The sequence below is a fragment of the Colias croceus genome, chromosome 7, assembly GCF_905220415.1.
Source record: "Colias croceus chromosome 7, ilColCroc2.1".
Lineage (NCBI taxonomy): Eukaryota > Metazoa > Arthropoda > Insecta > Lepidoptera > Pieridae > Colias > Colias croceus.
Genome location: NC_059543.1, coordinates 3,997,433 through 4,019,756, shown reverse-complemented (window position 1 = coordinate 4,019,756; position 22,324 = coordinate 3,997,433). Strand labels below are relative to the sequence as shown.

The window sequence follows — 22,324 nt, the reverse complement described above, 5'->3', positions numbered from 1 at the left end:
CAATTTTTGAAGTAGTTAACTAAGTAACTAATTGTGTTAAAAATGCAAATTACTATTCTGAAATAGTATACAGTGCAGTTTACATCTATCCTAAAAATTTTATCATAAATTTCTTTCAGCAGATAACCTAATTTAAAATTTTATTTTTATTTCGTTTAAATTGCATTGTTTACAAATAGCGTCCAAATTTTTTATACCTAAAAATAATTACAAAAATTGAAGTTTTTACCATACAAATGATTCTCTTTGGCTCGCACATAATAACGTATTTAGTTTGTTTGTCGCAAGCAATTAGCGCTTTCGTGGGCTGTCAACGCGCTCGTCCAGTCTGACGAAATTTTATGAGTACACTGAACCAGAAAGATGGCAAGATTGTATATAAAATTCGTCTTTGTTGTCCACATTTTAAAGTACATAATTGCATCGATAAATTAACGAGTTTATATTGAAAGTACATATCTTCAAATAAAAGTTTATCAATGCAATCATTTTCAGGGGCTAATGGAATTGGACAAAACAGAAGACGCACAATAGAGTCTCTAGATATATGATGGACCAGCTGCGCTCCGCGGTTTCTCCCGCGTGGCTCTGCTTTTGTTGATCTTAGCATGATGCTGATGATATTATGTAGCCTATGCCGTATAGCCTTCCTCGATTAATGGACTATCCAACACCGAAAGAATTTTTCAAATCGAACCAGTAGTTCTTGAGATTAGCGCGTTCAAACAAACAAATAAACAAACTCTTCAGCTTTATAATATTAGTGTAGATTAGGTATATTATGATGATTTGATAGAATAAATAGCTTTGTTTTTTGACCATCATAGTACCTAGTTATTGCTGATAGTAGAAATGTTAGCATATGGGATCTCAATAATATTTTATTGACAATACATTATCATAATTATTTCTCACGAGTGTTAGTGCTGATTTACACAGGGTCAGTAGACAAGTCCGAAATTCGGCGCCGCGACTGACTTTAAACTGTTTACATAGACTTCAAGCCTCTGTACTGACTTCAAATCTGTTTACACAGGGTTTTTTTTCGGGTCAACACTGATTTGCCTCGAATTTGTAGTCAGTTACTGACCCTGTGTAAATCAGCACTTAAGCCAAAGCGGGTGTCAAACTGTGCCAAGATTTAAAAATTAGCGCCACTTCCCCATTGGTTCCAAAGAATTATATTTTAATACCATGAAAGAGTTTCCTATATATCTATATTTTACAAAGACATATAATTATCTAGGTTTCCGCCCGCGGCTTCGTTCGCGCAGTCAAAGAAAAACGCGCATAGTTCCCATTCCCGTGGGATTTCCGGGATTGCGTCATTTTCCCGGGATAAAAAATAGCCTATGTCCTTTCTCGGGTATCAAAATATCTCCATACCAAATTTCATGAAATTTTGTTCAGTAGTTTAGGCGTGATTGAGTAACGGACAGACAGACAGAGTTACTTTCGCATTTATAATATTAGTATTAATTGTCTAGTTATGAATATGATGAACGTATCATGATAGTATAAAGATAATACCACAGATTACATAATATAGTAGCTAAACGCTACAGAACGGACACTCTCCGCCTCCCGCCAAAATTAAACACTTACCTCACCCCGCACGATCAGCCTGAAAATGGTCCGCATTTGTCTGCAAGGACGATACGCAACGAAGATTTTTTTGATTTGTGATAATCGTTTTTCGTAGAAAATGGTTAGATATTGTGCTGTTTACGGATGTATTTCATCAGAAAAACGCGAATTTTTTTTACGCTAGTCACAAATGTGCCAACCATAAAGCGTTAACACACACATTTGCAGTCTCTACACTGTGACTGTCAAAACGATAATTTTGTATGGAGTGTCCGGGGTGTGAATTGTGATAATACTATGGTACATATCATGCATAAGCAACAAAACACAACACAAACAACACACTGCACTACAAAATGTTGTAGTGCAGTGCAGTGTTCTCTATTTTTTGTCTCTACATACGTTATTTCTTCACCCTAATGTTACTATTTGCAGAAACGTTTCTAAATTCACATTATAATCATACTAACACATTAGATTCAGTCAATTTTATTTAGAAGTCAACATATTACTACTATTATTTAGTAGGTGCTTGAAATACGTTTTGAATTCGTAAATGTTTAATTATCTTAACGAGATCAAGCAGATGGAACGGTTTAGAACATACAGGGTGTCCCACTGTTGGTAGATATACTAAGCTCAAAGTAGGTTATAGTGTTGCATACGATGAGTACGTAAAAAATAATTATAAAATTCCAGACGTATTTTTTTTCAAATAAGTAGATAAAGTCTTAAAACTCTATGTGTACACCCATAACAAGCAACCCGCCCAGCTTTGCCATCAGCACGTGAGCTATCGTTTAAGATTATGTTTTCATAGACAAAATGCTCAAATCAGCGAAGCGATATATGCCGGCTGCGCGAAGCTAGAGAAAAAAACATGGATTTCCAGGAAAAAATTAGCAAAAATTTTTTGACGTAATTTTGTTGTATTTTTTTTCATGATCAGTGTATGCAAAACTACAAGTTCCTTCGTGCTTAGTATACCAATAGTGGGACACCCTGAATATGTTATAAATGGTAGTGATAGTATTATTATAAGAAACTTAAATTGTTATAATGTATTCATTGAGTTAGAGCTCAGACACGCGTGGAAATGAGGAGCAAGACATAACAGTAAATAAGTTGTTATTACTGTATCGTAGGTCGGTAAGTGTGTTAACAAGAACAGTAGGTGTAAGAAGTCTTATTAAAGCAAATAACTACTGAGACCTTTGACTACCTACCTAGTTTATCTTCTATAGAACTGAGTTTTATTTATGGGTAACGTATAGATTAAACGTTATCAATGCATATTGCAAATCAATTTTTCATGGCTACAGCGTTGATAAGCGTGTATTGCTACGATATGTGGTACATATTTATCCGCCAACACGCACTTGGCCAGCGCGGTGGATTATGGCCTGTACCCTCATAGGAGGCCCGTGTCCCAGCAGTGGGAACGTATATGGGCTGATGATGATGATGGTTCATATTTGAATCATTTACATTTGAAAATATTGTATAAAACTTAAATAAAGACTTTTTCCTTAAGTATAATATTTTGTAAAAAGTCCTTGCTTTTTATCGCAGTACGTTGATTATTGTTAGAGAGATTCACCTCCTCAAGGTTGTAAATAAACTAAAGTATGCACAGTCTAATTTTATGTCGCATAATTGTATTTTAACGACGTAATGAATTCTTTATATTTCAACATTACTTGGAAGAGCTTGGATAACTATAAAATGCCACACTATGAGAATAATGTGGCTTTATGAAGATTGTAAAACCAACAGTCCTTTGTTTGGATATAAACACAATTTCAAATTGGCAAAGATTCATTTATCAATGTTCATTGTTCATGATAGGATTATAATGTAAATGGAGACCTTATACCTGATTTTTCTATCACATATTAATACGAATCGTAATAATTCGTCTACCATAAATTATCTAGTACTATATGATGAAATGATGGGCAATTTTGAAGCCTTTCCAAATAGGGTTAATAAGCAAGATATCGGGAGAAGAAAAATAAATGCATAAAGTATGTATACTAGTAAGTGCAACACGAAGAGATTGTATCAACACAAGTAACGCCATATGCTTGCTTATCTTATTCCATAAAAAGTTTATACAACACGTGAGCCCTTATTTCAAGACCATTTTTTTAATTGCACATATTAACGGGATCAGCAATATGAGTCATTTGTTTTGGTTGAAAAAACTCGTAGTTACAATTCCATTTCATTCTGTTAGAGGCCTACACCACCGAAACTAGCGCCACCGAACATTTTATTTTTTTACTTCTTAACCAGATTAAATTTAAAAATTCTAGCTCGGTACTTTGCTAGTATATTACTTGTAGTATTTTTGGTATTACTTTTCACTATTCTAACTGTTCATTATTCTAGAGAACTTTTGATTACCGCCAAAAGTGGCCACTTTTGGCGGTAATCAAAAGTTCTCCTAATTTACCGAATGCAAAATAATGAAAAGTAATACCAAAAATACTACAAGTAATATACTAGCAAAGTACCGAGCTACATTTTTTAAATTTGATCTGGTTTAGGAGTAAAAAAATAAAATGTTGGGGGGGCGCTAGTTTCGGTGGTGTAGTCGCCTTTATTAGTTTCACCTGTAGATATAGGTATTCGTATGTCACTGACTTTAGACTCGATTTTGACCGCCTTTGAAAAGACATTATAATTCAAACTGTATACTTATCGAGGATCGGTCACATAATACATAATTTCATCTTTTTAAAGCATTTCTTTTTAATTTTTACACGGTATAATTTAATTTTACATCAATGCAGCATTGTATAGGTAATATTAACGGCATATATATATAGATATATTTTAAAGCCATATCTACGAACTGCTCAACATAATGTAGCCTACGTAGGTAATTTGTTTAAAACTGTTTCCATGAATAAGTACGAATCACAGAAAGGGGCAAATTGCAGTCGGGGTCGACGCTCTGACGCCCTCAAACGACAAAAATGTTTATATTTGTGGTGAAACTATGCTAGAAATATACGAGACATTCCTCACCATTTGCTACGTATTACGTTGATTGTACGCACCCAACCTACTTACTTGTGTCTGGAGGTGTAAAAATTCAGCTCTTTGTTCTCCAGAATTTTTAGATTTGGCAGGTAAAGAGGTATAATTTAACTCCTACATGTCTAGCTATCTCACCTGTTTTATCCGAAAATATGAACGTTTACCGTATCTTACCCGTTTTGTATTAAAAGTACAAATGTAATTGGCACAAGATTTTCATAAAACATTATTAGTAGTATAGTATAGTATTTTACATTTTATATCTTGCTCCTAGCTTGAAGCTTACAGCTTCGCTTCTATTTTCAGTTAAATATTAAAAAAAATCAATAGACATTCGCATATAGCGATAGGTTCTATTATAAATGTAAACTTATAAGACCCTATCGTACTTTTAGTCAATTTATTAACTATTTTCTAGGTCAACTTTGAAGCGTGATTTAGATTTATTCGTCATGACAAAAAACAACATGTTTTTACCACGTAAATTTATTTTTAAGAAAAATCATTAATAACAGACACATTTTAGTTGTCTTAATTGTTTTGTTTTGTACTTTTCATTTTGTACAGGACAGATGTAATCAATAATTTCATGGAGTATTTACAATGTAATGTATTTGCGCCCGCGAGGCTGGTCGAGTTACTGCAGTGTTTTTAGAATGTAGAACAACTCAATAAATCAAAGCTTTGTTTTCCTTAGATTTTCTAAGAACCCCGTTTCGGTAACTGGCTAGAATTAACACCAGTTCTAAAATAATTGAAACAATTTAGCATTCTATTAATGGATAATTCGGTGAAGTTATCATTCTCTACCTACGTCAATCATGGAAGTAGGTACCTAATGTCGTATCCTGATGTATCCCTATATGTATAGTTAGGTTATTTTGTAAGTGCATCGTCATGTGCTTATGTGTTTTTTAAGTATTAGTTTATTAGGTATAAGGTTATTAAACGGTATAATAGGATTAAGGAGTCTTCAAATATGTATTCTTATTAATGTGCTATTGGGTTTGGATTTTGTTATTAAAAAGTCATAATTTTCATCTTTAAACATCTGGCATAACCCATGCCTATTAGCTGGTATTCTGGGGTTAATATTCTTAATTATTAGTATCTTGGAAATAATGTGCACTGATAGGTATATGATTACACAATGTAACATTGTTATTTACTGAATGTGAATAGCCTTTTGTACTTTTGTGTTCGTCGAACAATGGTTAATTTAAGTTGCAGTTTCTTGAAGTGATAAACTGACTATACTTCCAACTTTTTCGCATAAAACTGAGACACTAATAAGGAAGCGTTCAAGAGGTTTCCTGTTTTTAATACTTCTAGTGTTTTCCTTAACGATTTTATACTTTTTTGAAATCCTTTGGGAGGTAAATAGAAGTAGAGACAAAAGACATTGCCACAAAATTTTCTTCATTATTGCGGATATCATTAAGTTTTATTCATGTGTATCGTCTACTTTATTTCTTAGAAGGATACATACGTTCATTATGTTATTTGTCATTTAAATAATGTTTCTGTTATCCAAGTTCAACGATACAGAATGCATTTCTCACTAGCAAAAACATAAATAAGAAAACCTTCAACAAATATGTGGACGGTGAAGCTGAACAGCAAATAATTACTGTTAACTAATACATATTTTATCTCTCTCCTAAAATACAACATTGAGAAACAGTTGGAATGCTCCCGTGATATAAAAATATTATTGTATACGAGCACATTCAGAATTCAACATTAGAAGATTCTGTAGGTATTTTTAGAGGTAGTTAGTCAGTGCGTCATTTAATTTTAAAAAGATTTTCGTGACATATACGTCGCCTTCACCTTGCCGTGTTCTGGCTTATATCAAAGCTTGCAGTGACACCGTCCATGACATCAAACTGCTACACTTGTCCAAAATAAACACCTCAACAATGATGCTAGAGAGAGAATATATCACCCGCTCGAAGAGGATGCAGGATTTGCCAAGATCAAAGGCAGGTGAAGTGAAAATTATCGTTAAATACCAGAGCGGTGCTAAATAATTCGTGGTGGCAAAAATACACCTGCGGCAGTCACGATCAAGGGCGCCCGGTCCGAATAGAATTGCCACCAATATTGAGACTTACTGATGGGACGTGTGACTGCCTCCTCGTGGTCCTCGTCGTGGTGACCGTTTCCACAGTCTCCACTGTTTCCTCAACATCTTCGCCGTCGTCATCTTTGTTGCTCCAAGAGCCAAAGAACTCCGTCATTTTGTGTAAATGAACGTTTCACAATCACTCAATTTCACACATTAAATCACTCATTCACAGAAGCACTAGATCACCATCGTTTTGTATCCATTGTCAGAATTGTCCACCGATATTCTAGGGCACTCTAGGACGGGTTACTTCATTTACGATTGTTTTATTAAATTGCACCGCGGAGACGGCCAGAGCTGATCTTGCCCGGAATCCTACTGGAAAACTGAAATAACCGCCGCGAACAAAAACCACCAGCCAAAACATTTCACATGCGGGATTATTATTAGTTGGACGATCTAGTCAAAAGAGCTAAGTGTCGTGGCGACCTTTACGCAAATAAAACTAGATTGATACTTAATGATAATTTTGCTACGCACAGCGTTTTGCTATTTTTTTAGCGCGAGGGCCCATACGTGTGTTACGGTCTTCGGAGTTTTATGAGACAGTTATTGTTTTCGCTGTCTCTGCTGTATGCGTTGTATGTTAAATGGATAAAGAGACAGTAAAATTTCTTTTGTACGTTTATTTTGGATCTATCAGTACAGAAATATAATTTTCAGTTCTTGACAAATCGTTTATCGTAGAGCTTTTATGTTTTGGTACCGTAAGAAAGTCTTATATGAATTATTATGTTATCATTTACAAGTTGTTACGTACTTGTTCCAAGTTCTTGGCCATTATGAAAGGTTTTTCTTATTGAACATATTACATAGTTCCACAAATACTTATCTATTTTAAGTGGTAATCTTTCTTTTTTCCTACATAAATAATAATTATTTAACTGATTATCTGCAACATTAAATGGTGAAATTTACATCCGTAATCTGGAATATTTTAATCCCTATTTTATACTTTCCTATAGAGAAATTATCACCATAAACATGTTTATTAAATCTTTATTAAATCCTTAATAATTTTCATATAAAATATATTGTATGCTACCATCCACATTCAAAGCGTAGGCGCCGACAGCTTTCCACTTAGTATAAACGCGGCTCTTCTAACGCTTCGCAATAATGCGAAAGCTTAATGAAAATCAATTTTGATACCAAACTATTAAAGTCCATTTTCACCTACACGTACTTAGCTTTAATAATGAGATTTTCTCTAATGAATTAAGGAAGAGATGTTGCATCTTTAATATCCATTTTTTGTAAATGGGTCATATTGCCTTTAAACTTTCGATTTTATGAAGCTTTTTGCAGCATGACTAAGAATTAACGTGTTTTGTATAAATTTGGTAGAGATGCTTCGGTATATAGCAAATCAACGATTCTAGACTTAGTAGACATAAAATGAGTATAAAAAGAATTCGTACAAAGTCGTCAAAACTCACGTGATGTTGCTAATATGATTTGATCTGCGTCCATTTTCCGCATTGACGTCTTTCATCATCCAAGGTGACTTACCTGTAAAACACAAATTGAATTAAAAGTTTACAAGTATTGTATTAAGTAAGTTTGGATAGCAAGTACTTACGCATCTTTAGTCGTTATAATATATATTTTTACCATAAATATCTAATCATTTTCATTCATTTTGTCAATTAATAATAATTATTGTATGCTATGTAGTTATAGTAAAAACATGAATGTTCCTTAATTCTGATCTTAATATCTTTGTATGTACCATGTTTTTATGCAATAAATGATTTATTTATTTATTTATTTATAATCCATACTATAATAATATTATAAATGCGAAAGTAACTCTGCCTGCCTGTCTGTTACTCAATCACGCCTAAACTACTCAACCAATTTTCATGAAATTTGGTATGGAGACATTTTGATACCCGAGAAAGGACATAGGCTACTTTTTATCCCGGGAAAATGACGCAATCCCGGAAATCCCACGGGAACGGAAACTATGCGGGTTTTTCTTTGACTGCGCGGGCGAAGCCGCGGGCGGTAACCTAGTATAATATAATATAATGTTTAGTCGTTATAAATATTGTATTTAAATCATATAGGGACTGAATCCTAATATGACTGTGTTATGTGTGTATCTAATATTTATGTAAAAAAGCAAATGCGAAACTGTGTCCGTTAAACTAATTATTTGGATATCACGAAAGAATTAAAAATCATTTAATTAAATAAATAAATGTTTTCATAAAACAATAATCAAGGGCGGATCCAGCTTTAGTGCCAGGGGGGGTCACATAGTCGTGGTCAATAGTACGTGGTGATATGTAGTATGATAAACGGTCAATTGCGAGTCGGATTCGCGAACCAAGAGTTCCGTACAAACATTTTTAATTTTAAATTCATGCTTTTTGCAATTTTTCTTTTATCTGTGCTATAAGACAGAACAGTGTTTTTACTGTTCTGTGGACGTAACTTTCTACAAAATATCAAGATTCTGTGTTCACGGGAAGTACCCTGTAGGTTTTTATTCCTGGCGACACTTGAGAAATTTGATAAGCATGAAATGTATGTTTTAGCAATTTTTCCTCCATATTCTGTGCTGACACTGCTTTTAACCAAATTTCAAGACTCTGTGAGGTGTACAATATAGGTTTTGATTCATCATCATCATCAACATTAACAGCCTTTGTTCGTCCACTGCTGGACGAAGGCCTCTTCCAATGCACGCCACTGAGCCCGATCGACGGCCCTTTGCCGCCAATTGTGGCCAGCAACCCTGCGGATGTAGTCCACTCCACCGTGTAGGTTTTGATTCCCTTGCGATAATGTCGAAATTTTGCGATAATTTTCAGCATAAACGACTGTATCTTTTGATTGCGTTGGCTATAAGTTTGATTTTTTCACAGCTTCAAGGAACCGTAGATTTGAGTATTCGGTATAAATTTCAGATTGAAACCTCCACGCGTTCCTGAGAAAAAGGGTCTTGACAGGCAGACAAACTTGAAAATTGTTCAAGATAATATTATATTTCTTTATATGATGTAATTAAAAAAAATATATTTTTTGCAATTATTCCTGTATCTGTACTAAATAATAAGATGTTGCTTTGTACCGAATTTCAAGACTCTGAGTTTACGAAAGTACCTTGTTTTGATTCCCTTGCGAATGTCGAAATTTGCGAAATTTCTCGTCATTTACGGCTGTATCTTCTGATTCGTAGACATATAAGTTTGATTTTATTATAGCTTAAAGGTATCATAGACTTGAGTTTTTGGCATGAATATCAATTTCATACATGTAAGCGTTCATGAGTAACAGGGTTGTAAGTTTAATTTTTTTTAATATCGTCGTATTCTCTGTGTCTATGTCATTTTGTATGATTAAATCTTTAAAACTACGCAACGAATTTTTATGCGGTTTTTTTAAAGATAGAGTGATTCAAGAGGAATAGTATATAAGGTTTTAGACAAAGCGGGCGAAGCCGCGGGCGGTAAGCTAGTCTGCGTTATAAGATTGTACTACATTTCATGAGTCTGTGTACTCTGAGTCTGGAACTACCCTGTAGGTTTTGATTTCCTAGGGAGTGTCCAATTTTGCGAAAAATTTCAGCATTTACAGCTGCATCTTTTGATTGCGTTGGCTTAAACGTTTGAATTTTTCACAGCATCACGGGACCGTAGATCGTAGGATTTCGACTTTAGCAAGGGAATCATCAATCAACCTGCAGGGAGCACCCTGTCCCGTAAACACAGAGTCTTGAAATTGAGTAAAAAGTATCGTCTTATAGCACAGATGTAGGAATAACTGCAAAAACCCTAATTATTTAATTAAATTAAATAAAAATATATTTTTTAAATATTTTTAAAATTACAATCCCTTTACGCATGAACATGTATTAAATTGATATTCACATCAGAACTCAGGTCTATAATAACTTAAATCTTTTATTGAATTCAAAATCTATGTCAACGCAATCTGAAGAAAAATCAAATAGAGCCGCATATTCTATAACTCGCAACTACTTGAAAGGAAATCAAAACCTACAAGGTACTTTCCGTGAACACAGAGTCTTGAAATTTGGTTAAAAGCAACGACTTATAGCACAGATAAAGAAAAAAATTCCTTTTTAAACAAAATTTTAAGATACAACCTTTTAAAAAAATAGGTTTGCTCGGAGCCCTCGGTGCGCGAGTCCGACTCGCACTTGGCCGATTTTTGTCGTAATTTTCTATTGTTAATTAAAAAAAAATTGCTATTTTATGTCTTATCCACGAACTGGGATATTTCGATATTGAGGTTTTGTGTGAAAAGTGTAACAGCAAAAATTGTAGTAAAAAATTAATTACCTACAACTTTACCATTACACTTACACTACAATTTGTAAATTTAAAAAAGGTAATATTAAATTAGTAGTCCACTTAGGTCGTGGACCTAGCCCAGGGGGGGGTCATGACCCCGTGACCCCCCCCCTGGATCCGCGCTTGACAATAATAAAGAAAAACAAAAGTAAATAACGGTTGAAGCCAACATCCACCACAGTGTTTTAAGATATAGGTATGAATGGTTTCAAAATTTTGGTTTTAGGAAATTCATAAGTATCATCACGATGTTTTTCAATAACAATCGAAGCAATGGAGAATTGAATAATGTATGGATTAATGGAAAATTTTTATTATTTTTGGCACACTTGTCTAATCCTTGACTTTTATATTGAAGTCAGAGGCATTGACCGCAAAGCCTTCATTGCTCTTAGCCACAACATTATTTTACTTTTAGATAATTGAATAACATCTTTGTTGGTAAATAATAAATTATAGATACCTATCATTTAATTTAATTGTTCTTTAAATGTTTTAGCGAAAGTAGTATCTAAAATCTATGTTTGTTCTATTACTAACAACTAGGTATGTTTATTTTTATTATACCTAGCAAGTATTAACAAGATTTCTCTTCCATGGAAACTAACCAAGCCAGAAATTTGTATTCCTCTTGGGATCGAGAACTATCTTTTTGCTACGTTCTCAATTAGGTACATTTTTGTAGGTCAAAAATGACCGGAACAAAATAAACGAATGAAAATATCGGTGCTTTATGTCATTTTTATGGGATTCACAGTTAACACTTATAATAAGAGGAAATAGTTGTAGGAACGCGTATGAAACCATTAAATTGAAATGACATTGAGTTCTAAAAATAAATGATTAAGGTTCAAAATTCAGATCGTTTTAGAGATCTGGCATGTTTACAATTATGTAATGGTATGATTTTGAAAATAAATAAATATCTATGTAGTTCTTTAATCATCCTATTTCCGGATTTTTTAATCTCTACATTGCAGTTAATTGCTTTTTTATACTTATGATAGCTCTGATATATTATTATCATTCAAAACACATTTGGAATTTTGGATGCAAGTAGGTACCTACAATGCTCGCGAGTAAGTTCATCACATTCCATAAACGATTTCATATTATAGGGTTATGAATTCTCTGTCATAAATTATTGTAAAGACCAAGTAAAGATACCTAAAGACACGCTTTCTAATTCACAAATCACAAAAAATTGTTTTCTGTGACACTTTAAAGACATTCTTTATGTTTTTAGAAATAATTTTGACATTTGTTTAAGCGCCATAATTTATTTCAAAAAGGGAAAGTATTTTTTATTATTTTTAATTGGAATTTTTATAATTCCTTTACAATGACACAAACGACTGTGATGTGATAATAATGAGTGTGCCAATTTCAATTATAGGTAAGTACTTGGTACCTAAGTACCTACCTACATACGTCATTGTCAATTGTCACAATATTATTGGAATGAAAAGGCCTTTTTTAAAATAAAATAGGTATCTGAATCTTAAATCTAAATCTACGGTGTACAACCACATGTACTTACAAGTTAAAACCTACAAGTCATTTGTCATCAATGAGCTTTTAAAAAAAATAAACGAAATTTCCGGATTTTCCCATAGTTACGCAAGGTACCTATTTTACCTATGTATATTAATATAATATATTATATTATTTTTATAAGCGAGTTACACATACACATGCTGGTGTTTCTAACGACTTGAAAAGAAATACCTATGAAGCATTTGCCAAAATTCCAAACACGTACCTAATAAACCTATCATATTCTAGGTAATGCGAAGAGAAATATATTACGTTGCTGCTGCATAAATATGTTCTATGAAACAATTAATTATTTTCATTAATTTAATGCGTTTTAAAATCTCGTTTATCTAGTGCACGAGAGTGCAGATATTATTTATTAATGCAAGTGCCGGAGCACATATCATGCGCCGCCACGCCACGTCTATTTACGACAAATAGGAAGTAAATAATCGTCACCAAACGGGTATCCTTGTATATAATTATCTTTACAGTTGTTGGCTTGGCGCTCTAGTATGAATCATTTGGAAATGCAATGATTGCTCGTTTTCTTGTTTACAAGAACCCGCCCGCTATGGCACGGGATTTCAGTTTACAGAATGTAATACTTAATATTATTATTTTTTATTCGTAGATAATTTGTAACTACAATTGTTTTGATTTACAAGCTTACTTCTCGGTACTACACCAAGTTTTCGTCTAAAAATAAATTAAAAAAAATTTACCTACTTTTTTTAAACGTTGATAAAGTATTGAAATAACCTTGGCTTACTGTTTCACTGTTCAGCCGCGTCTGAATGAAGAATTATTATTATTTCTATGACTCAATCCGCAAACTTCGCTTGCGTAAGCTTTTGTTGTGAACGCAGTGCAACTAGCGACATCTATCGTAAAGGCGGGTAATTGAATCTAAGTTTCATTATTTTGAGCTTTTTTGGAGTAGATATTTATAATATTTAGCAAGTTGTATGGTAGAGTTGTTTAACTCTACTTTAGTTGTTTTTTTAAGTTGTTCATGTTTTTATTCTATAAGTAGTAGTTAACTATATAAAAGTGTTAAATTAAGTAATATCTATGATTACCCTTTTCGTCAATTGAAATAACCATATACCTTTAAAGAAGGCAAAATTAGCCATACACCCCAACTAAAAACCAATCAATATTGCTGATATAAAATCCTGATATTCCAACGACACCAATATAATCAAACAATAAACTAAAACAAGAGTTTTCAACACCATTGCACACATTGCGTAAAGGGCAAATCGATTATCGGAAACAATATCTTGCCAAGTGCCAATAACCTTTGTCGCCATCTATCAAACGTCACGACTCACGATTCACTAATATTATATGTATGTATATTTTCATTCGTGCTTGCATGTGCATCAAGATTACCATTTTCTGTAAACATCGACAATGCAAGGGTTGTGACTGCAAAAGTATGAGTCATTATGGCTTTAACAATGAAAAAAGGTATTTCTAATCTCATGTTCTTTATTCCCACGACTCAAGTGTAACCAGTGTAACCCACCTTCCAAGAATGCTGTTATTTATAATCTGTTAGAATTTAACATGGTTTAAAAAATAAAAGGCCACTATTATCGGTACAATCAAAAAACTAATATTCTACTAGGTAGATATATTTTCCTTGTCATAGATTATATTTCTCATTTCCATAATACTCGGGTACCACCAGAAGGACGGTACCCGGATCTTTGGAAGGCTTACGTGGGGACACGGATCCAACACGCAGAGGCCCTTTCGAGAATTTTAATGTGTTATGGGACACCAGCCGCAGCCTGCCCATGACTGCACTATAGAGATACAGCCCTAGGCAGTCCGCGGCCGATGTAGGACTATTGCAGGGTATGGAAATTTAATAATTGGGCTATGGATTGGGATGCTAAATGGACTGGTGTTGGGGACTATGGGAAACTATGGCACCTGCCTTTCTACTAAAACAAAGTAAAAATATGTTGGCAGGTGGTGACTCGCCCTCTCACTGTATGGGCCCCCGAAATAAGTCGCTGCAATAGTGCGACAAGGGGGCTACATATTGTGAGCAGCTAAGGGTGGAGAGGCGTCCCTGGACTTTAAACTCCGATCACGCGCTCCCTGAGGGTCCAGCATCACGTGCCCACTCGCCACTTACGCTTCGCATCCACCCTTCGAGCTAAAAGCTCTCGCGACTCGCTCCACTCTGGCCGGCCGGTTAAGGCAAGCCAGAGGTGGGGGTCCTGTCCTCGTCAGGCTTCACTCCGACCGGCCGGTGAAGGCAAGCCGGAGATGAAGACAAGGGCCTCCCCCGGGAGCACTCGGTTCCCGCGGGGTCGCTACTCCCCGACACCCCGCCACAAGGTGTCCTGCGGGTTGACTGATTGCACGGGTGGAATATCTGTTGTCACGTAGACAACAGATATTCCAACCGTGGGCGATGGGGTCGTCACATCCCTACCAGGGGCGTAGCTACCGCCGTATCTGCCGTATCAATTATACGGGGCCCCCGCGGCAAGGGTGCCCCCAACGTGCGTAAGCAAAAATTACTAAAAACTTCCCAGAAAAGAAGAGAAATCTTTACCCTTCCTAAGGGCCCCCAAACAGATTTTTATACGGGGCCCCGCCAAGGCACGCTACGCTTCTGATCCCTACGCCCATAGATTATATTATTATTACAATATAAATACAATACTAAATACGAGAGCGTTAGTTTTGTTTTAAAATAAGTTCATCAATATAAAAAGTGAATCCACCGTGGTAACAAATTAAAGTTGCACAATAGAAAATAGCAAAAGTCGTTTATAAATTATAATGCAATTAACATGTCTATTGTATTGTCTCAGTCGTGATGTGATTCCTGTATTATATGTAAATGAAGCGAGAGAAAGTAACTGTTTAGAATTACAAGTAGATACGGTAAAGTTTTTCCCTTCATTGAAACCCGATCACGTCTAATTGATCACGTTTTCCATCATTGTACTCAGATATAAGTTTATATACCTATGTTATTTTTAATTAGGAATGTTTTCATTAATTTCTCTTAAACATATTGCTTATAATGTAATGAATAACAGAGGTCCTTTATATATGCAGGTACAAGTTGCATCTACTGAAAGTAAGAGCTTTATGCATTATTGAAATCCTTATAAAGAATCATGACATTTAAATAATATATTGTTCTTTGTCTGTAGGTGTAAAAGTGGGATGCAAAAAACTAATATAACAATGAGTGTTGAACTTTAAAAGCGATGTGTAATTAACAAAACGTATGTGACACGTAGGTTACCGCGTCATAATGAGTTGTGCTTTCGTGAAATATACATAGATTCGTCACAGTGTGGGCCGAACAGAACCATGCCAAAGAATCTTCGACTAGGAAGTAATGTAATCGATGCATGGAGAAGGGAAAATCCTTGTAAATGACGGTAACCTTAACACTTACAAATTATTGGCTATCATTAGCGACAGAAATGCCTACAATGTTGAAATGTAGAGCTGTTACTACAATACATATTAAAAGTTCAATGGTGAAATTTAAATAGATTCAATGTGATTTGTGGATAACATGAAATTAGTAAACATTGTAACTTCTTCGTCTTTTAACTATACTGACACTATACAATATTAACGTGTTTGTATTTGAAACACCAAAAGATTTGGTGATTCATTATCTAAGTAAGCTCATACAGTATAACTTCGAATGTTATTATGTTTGCATGAAAAAGTCAACGAGAGACCAATGATATTTGCACTGCAAAGCAGTTAGGTAGTAACTGCATTACATGCTTGATTCGTACCGCTGGGTACTATTATTTATGATACGTCAATTTAGTTTATTGAATGAGCTTACACATTTCGCAACATCTCAAATGTGACTGTAATGTGACGGACAGTTGAGTGGGCGCAGAAACGCTCGCATAATTAATAGCTAATTGGTCCCTGTTGTCGCATTATGCAATATATCGAAATAGATTGCCGTAGATTATAAATAGGCCTTTAATAGTTCTCAAACGCAGCGGTCTATAAACCTTTCAGCGCGTAATGATAGTCCAGTTAAAACAAAGGTAACACAAACAAAATGTATTGTTGTACATCCTGTTTTTGTCGCTACGGTACCGCGGCCACTTGATCATGTAAATTAAACATGTACCAATCACTGTTTTGGTCAATCTAAAACTGATGTGTCAGTATTTATTGTCAGAAGAAAATTTATGGATACAATTGTATGAGTGCGTGAATTTCTAATCCTATGAAAGGTTTGCTTATTCGTGTGAAAAATGTGATTGCAAATTTCAGGAATAAAGTACCTTTATTCATACAAAAGTGAATAGGTATCTACTTAAAATGACGTGAAAATTAACAATTTCATAACAAGATACATTTTCAGCCTAACCGAAATTCACTACAGGGAGACAGGCGTACTTTCGTCCATTATCGATTACCTACGCTGGCCAACTGCTATTTATGGAAATATTATGAAATAAGTAAAAATTTAGTGGTCCAGTTTAAAAACAGTTAAGAGCAAAACAACTGAACTTTTACTCTGAAATGCATTTACATCTCTATGTAACGATTTCATGCGTTGATGTTTTCTTCGGTTGTAAAGGGTGACCATAATCGCATACAGGATAATCTCAAATCTCATTGTTACTCTATACGTGCCCATATTATGAAGCCAAGTGCGTAGTTCATTACAAAATCGAGCACATCTTAGAAATTGCTTTGCATGCATCACTTGAAAAAGATAACATGAAATTGAAATATGAATCACAATTGGCATTGTGAGTAGAGTTATTCCACAGTTATTCGAAGCGATTTGTCATTCTGTTAATGTTGTATTAACAAAAAAGTCCATTGGCCGACCTCGCTGACTCATTAATCCCGCCTGCATTTGGGTCGCACATTAAATTGTTTCAGCAATGTGTGCTTACCATTTCATATTCACAGTGTCGCTGTAAAATTTCAAAGAGAACAAAGACTTTTGAGTGACAATTATAATAAACTGCGGTAAAGTTTAAAGATTGTTGAGATTGCTATAAAATAAATAGGTAATTTCTGCAGTATATGAAGTTAAAATTATTCCATTTCATATTGAGTTATTAATAATAACGTACCTACTGTAACAAGGTTCTTCAAATCAATTGACTTCAAAAACTCATCCCGAAATATTATTACCATTTACCAACATTTTCAGTGTTCATTATTACGATCCAGAGAGACTAGAACTTTTGCTGATTTCTGACAAAAGGATCAACAATCAAGATTATACGTGTAGATTTTTATATCGGAAACGTATGAAATTTAAAGGCATAGGTTATTTCTATTAATTATATTCGTATTATGTACTTCTAAAAGTAGGTATCAAAAGCTTCGAAAATTTACTTATTAATTTAGGGGTTCTCTTTGTTCTATAATAATCAAAATAAAGCCATCAATTATTATAATGAAGATCAATTCGCAAATTATCCAATCTAAAACATTGAACGCACATTAGCGTAAATATTTTTATACATATCATAAATAACTTTCGGGCGTTGCTCTAAATGTTGACAAGAAATTAAAAACATGTCGTTTTTATAAGAAGTGAAGATTGCTCTATTTTCGCCAGATATTAAGTTGTATTTATAGATTATCGTCAGTTTGAAGCCATGTGGGTGCCGTGGGGTTAGTCATGACTCATGAGTCAATGACCGCAAGGGGCTGTTCATTTGTACAGTTTCATATTTTGAGACATAGCTTTTGTGAATGTGTGTGAATGTTGTTGAATATGTATATGAAAGCGAAATGTTTTCACGACTCATTTCATCTAGTTTGAAATACAGAGTTTTAAGAAAAAATTGTACCATGGCTAATGGCTATACAAGTGTTTTACATTTACAAGTAGGTACTGTAACGAAATAATTATTTTTTAACTTTTTGGTAACCAAATAGACAAAACACAAGTATATCTACATTATAATAATTTTGTTACATTCTTTGAAAAAAAAGCTTATATCTGAATACAAACGTTATGTAGAGCCGAATTAGATTAGTTACAGTAAGTAGATAATTAATGGAATTATACAAAGCCGACTCTTAGTAAAATAATACCTATCTACTCTAATCCAACTAATTTCATTAACTCCTCAGAAAGACTTATTTTTAGTTTACAGTAGGTACGCAAGATGTTATACATTATACACAAAATTATTATATTACTCAAACATTTTTATATTACTCAGTTGTTTGAATAGTTTTAATGGACTGGACAAATATTCCCATATAAAATACTTTTTTAGTTGTTGAATGTGTCTACCCATTTTGAACTTGGATGTAATTTTGTGTATAATTTTATTGTTGGTATAAATAATAATATTAGCGCGATCTTGCTCTCCGCGCGGCTTCGTCTCCTCAAAAAGTGCAATAGCCCCATACAATTTCACCTTAAACTGTAATGCATATTTTGTTTGAAAAGGAATGACGTTGACTGCTGCTGGAGTTTGTACGGGTAATTTTTAGTTCAACGAAATATTCTCTAAAGTCTAACATTTTAACTCGTAGAAGACAAAATACGCTAAACAGACCGTAGTGTTTGAGTAAAATGGCATTATAAACTCATAGAAGAAAGAAAATTATACATAGTCTAGTAACTAGTCCGTAATACCTATCTCAGTAAGATGAAATTATAAACTCAAAGTTTCATGTTACTGAGATAAAGCATATAGAATAAAGTTATAAAGATGCTCAGATACTAAGTAAAATAAAATTATATACTCATAGAGCAAAACCCTTTATATCTCAGTAAAATGAAATAATCATAGAAGAGAACACAGACAATGCAGTGATCACCTCGACATTGGCGCGCGGGCGTCGCGACGCGCTATTTCTGTGCGCGATATGTTTTTCATTTTCACTCAGTGCGACAAAAGTCGCTCATAAACAAAAAACAAACGATAAGTTGCATAATTTTACTCGCGTAAGATCTTATTATAGGAGCTTTAGTTAGCAGCAATTGGTTTAGAGAGGAATGATTCCCTGAATGCGTTTATACAGCATTAGTTTGTAAAATAGAAAGACAAATCTAATTAAGTTTGAAAAAGAAAACAATGTAATTAGAAAATCTTTTCAATCACAATTTTACGAATAGGTACTAAGTAACAAAGAAAAACTTTAGTCTTTACATACACGTTGAACTTGCGATAATTTAATTATCTTTATCTTTTAACATAAAGTCGTGACGTAAAGAAATTTATTTTTAGTTCGAAATGTTTTTAACATGTTTTTAACCCTAAGCTTTGTTTATTACCTACGTCTTTGTCTTTCAATGAATTTTCCACGTTTTTTCTTTGGATGTTGTATGCTTGTTGTTTAGCTATTCACTTATTAAAAACAGACTCTATACATCGACATTCGACATCGATAATTTAACAATAATTCCAAAAGTTTTCAAACTTCGGTCAAGTGAGCGGACAAGGTTGCAAAATGAGATTTATTGTCGTCCCAAAACTTTTGGAATTATTGTGAATTGATTATCTTGACTGACAATCAGTAGGTACTAGGTACTATTCCTCAGAATCCATCTGTTTTTTATTGAATTATCGAGATAGATGAAAGTAATGAAGTATAACAACTAAGGAAGACGAATACAAAGTTGTGTAAGGAAATCGTAGAAGCTTTTCAATTTACCGTTGCATATTATATTTAATGAGTACCTACTTGATATATTTCAATTACAATAATAAAGTACCTATTATTTCAACCTGAAAACTATTTGAACTTTTCGGTGTCAAGAAACCTATTAACATTTTATAAGTTGTTTACAGTTTTTAAAAAGTAGGTACAATTTCACTTTAATCTATACATATAATAAATCTGTAGAAGGGTCAATTCTGTACATTGAAAATATTGAAAAAATAACTAGCAGGGGGTGTTACTGGATCGATACCAAACCCAAATATGTGATTAAAAAAATTTTTGTCTGTCTGTCTGTCTGTCTGTCTGTCTGTCTGTCTGTCTGTCTGTCTGTCTGTCTGTATGTGAAGACATCACGTGAAAACTACCGGTTCGATTTCGATGAAACTTGGTATAATTATACCTTATTATCCTGGGCGTAAAATAGGATACTTTTTATCCTGGAAAAATACGTAGAAAAAAAATTAATCTCAATTTTTCAGTTATCCAAAGACGTTGTTCTGTACCTAGTAGGTACCGCGAACACACGTTGCGCGTTGCGTATTATTATAGACCTAGCCGTATTTGGGTCCAATAGATATTTATAAGATGTCATTGTCCGAGTTACTCAAAATGGAGAAATAAACCATCCACGCAAAGACCGACATCCGCGCGGACGGAGTCGCGGGCGGAAGCTAGTGTGTAATAAAATATATACTTTATAATCAAGTCTTTAAATAAAATATATTTTACATAGTAATATATTTTATTTTGTGCTGCAGTATTACATGACTTGTTGTTTTATTTTAAAATAAGGCTTAATAAGGTTATCTCAGTCTCTCTAATTTTTGTGGACATCGGTTAAAACAAGAAAGTATTTTTAATGTTGTAGACAGTTTGTAATTAAGTATTATCTTTTTAAATGTTTGGCTTTATAATAATTAAGAATAAGAATACTTTGGTTATTTTGTTTTGTTCAAAGCTCTACCAAAGACTCTATAATGAGATTTGAGGAAGAATCGTGTGTTCTTGTCTATGTTTTAGAGTGAGTATTTAAATATTGAGAGAAAAGGACTTTTATTAATCTTTAACTGAATATTCATGATAATTATCTCTCAATGTATCACTCACAAATATAAACTAATTTGTATTAATTTGTAAGTGTCAGTAACGATGAAATCATAAACCTAAATAGCAGCTAGCTCATTAAAGTCTAGATATTTGTCAAATTATAATTAGTAGTTTATGTCTTTTTACATCATGCTTAAATGCAACTGAAACAAGGAGACTCAATGATCAGAATTCCATTTGGGAAAAAAATGCCAGGAAACAGAAGGCTGGTTACCTACTTGTCCGTAAATTGGCCAATGAAATAGATGTAAAATGCATGCATGTGTTATTGGTCGTTTGGTATTGTAAATTGATCTTCAAATAGCATCCCAATAAAATATGAGAATGAAACATTGCAAATATGTTTTGTTCATGCACACAATCTTCGATAAAAAAGGAACAATAAATATAAATTTATAAAGAATAGAAAAAATTCGATCACGAGGCGGGACTCGAACCCGCATCCTTCGCGCCATTCCGGGGCGGATGCCTAACCAACTCAGCCACTCGTGACCCGCCCGAGTAATCGAATTTATTCTATCCTTTCAGTTTTATGTGTCTTAAGGGACACACCGCGCGCCATCTATTGAGATGATTTAACAACCATCTCAACCAATATGAAGCACTTTTCAGTGAATACAATATTGTAACGATGGAACACGACCTTTTCTTGAATTTATATTTTTTGGTTTTTATGGCATTCAAATGCTTTATAAATATAAATTTATAAAAATAAAATATAAAATATAAAAAAATAAAATATAAAAAAAAAAATATAAATTCAAGAAAAGGTCGTGTTCCATCGTTACAATATTGTATTCACTGAAAAGTGCTTCATATTGGTTGAGATGGTTGTTAAATCATCTCAATAGATGGCGCGCGGTGTGTCCCTTAAGACACATAAAACTGAAAGGATAGAATAAATTCGATTACT

General features: G+C 33.8%; 1 protein-coding gene across 8 annotated transcripts in view; it reads right to left on the bottom strand.

The window, feature by feature from the left end:
• LOC123693445 (tropomodulin-1) overlaps window positions 1–22,324 on the bottom strand; it is a 66,599-nt gene that overhangs the window by 37,675 nt on the left and 6,600 nt on the right. For 3 of the 8 annotated variants that reach the window (XM_045638547.1, XM_045638544.1, XM_045638546.1), the window contains exon 1: window positions 6,753–7,081. The exons of 1 other annotated variant lie outside the window; for it this stretch is intronic. In XM_045638547.1, the coding sequence (XP_045494503.1) occupies window positions 6,753–6,878 (126 nt within the window). In that variant the 5' untranslated portion in view covers window positions 6,879–7,081. Of the gene's footprint in view, window positions 1–6,752; window positions 7,083–22,324 lie in introns of those variants that run through there. 4 more of the 8 variants (XM_045638543.1, XM_045638542.1, XM_045638549.1 and 1 more) reach the window with 3 other exon arrangements.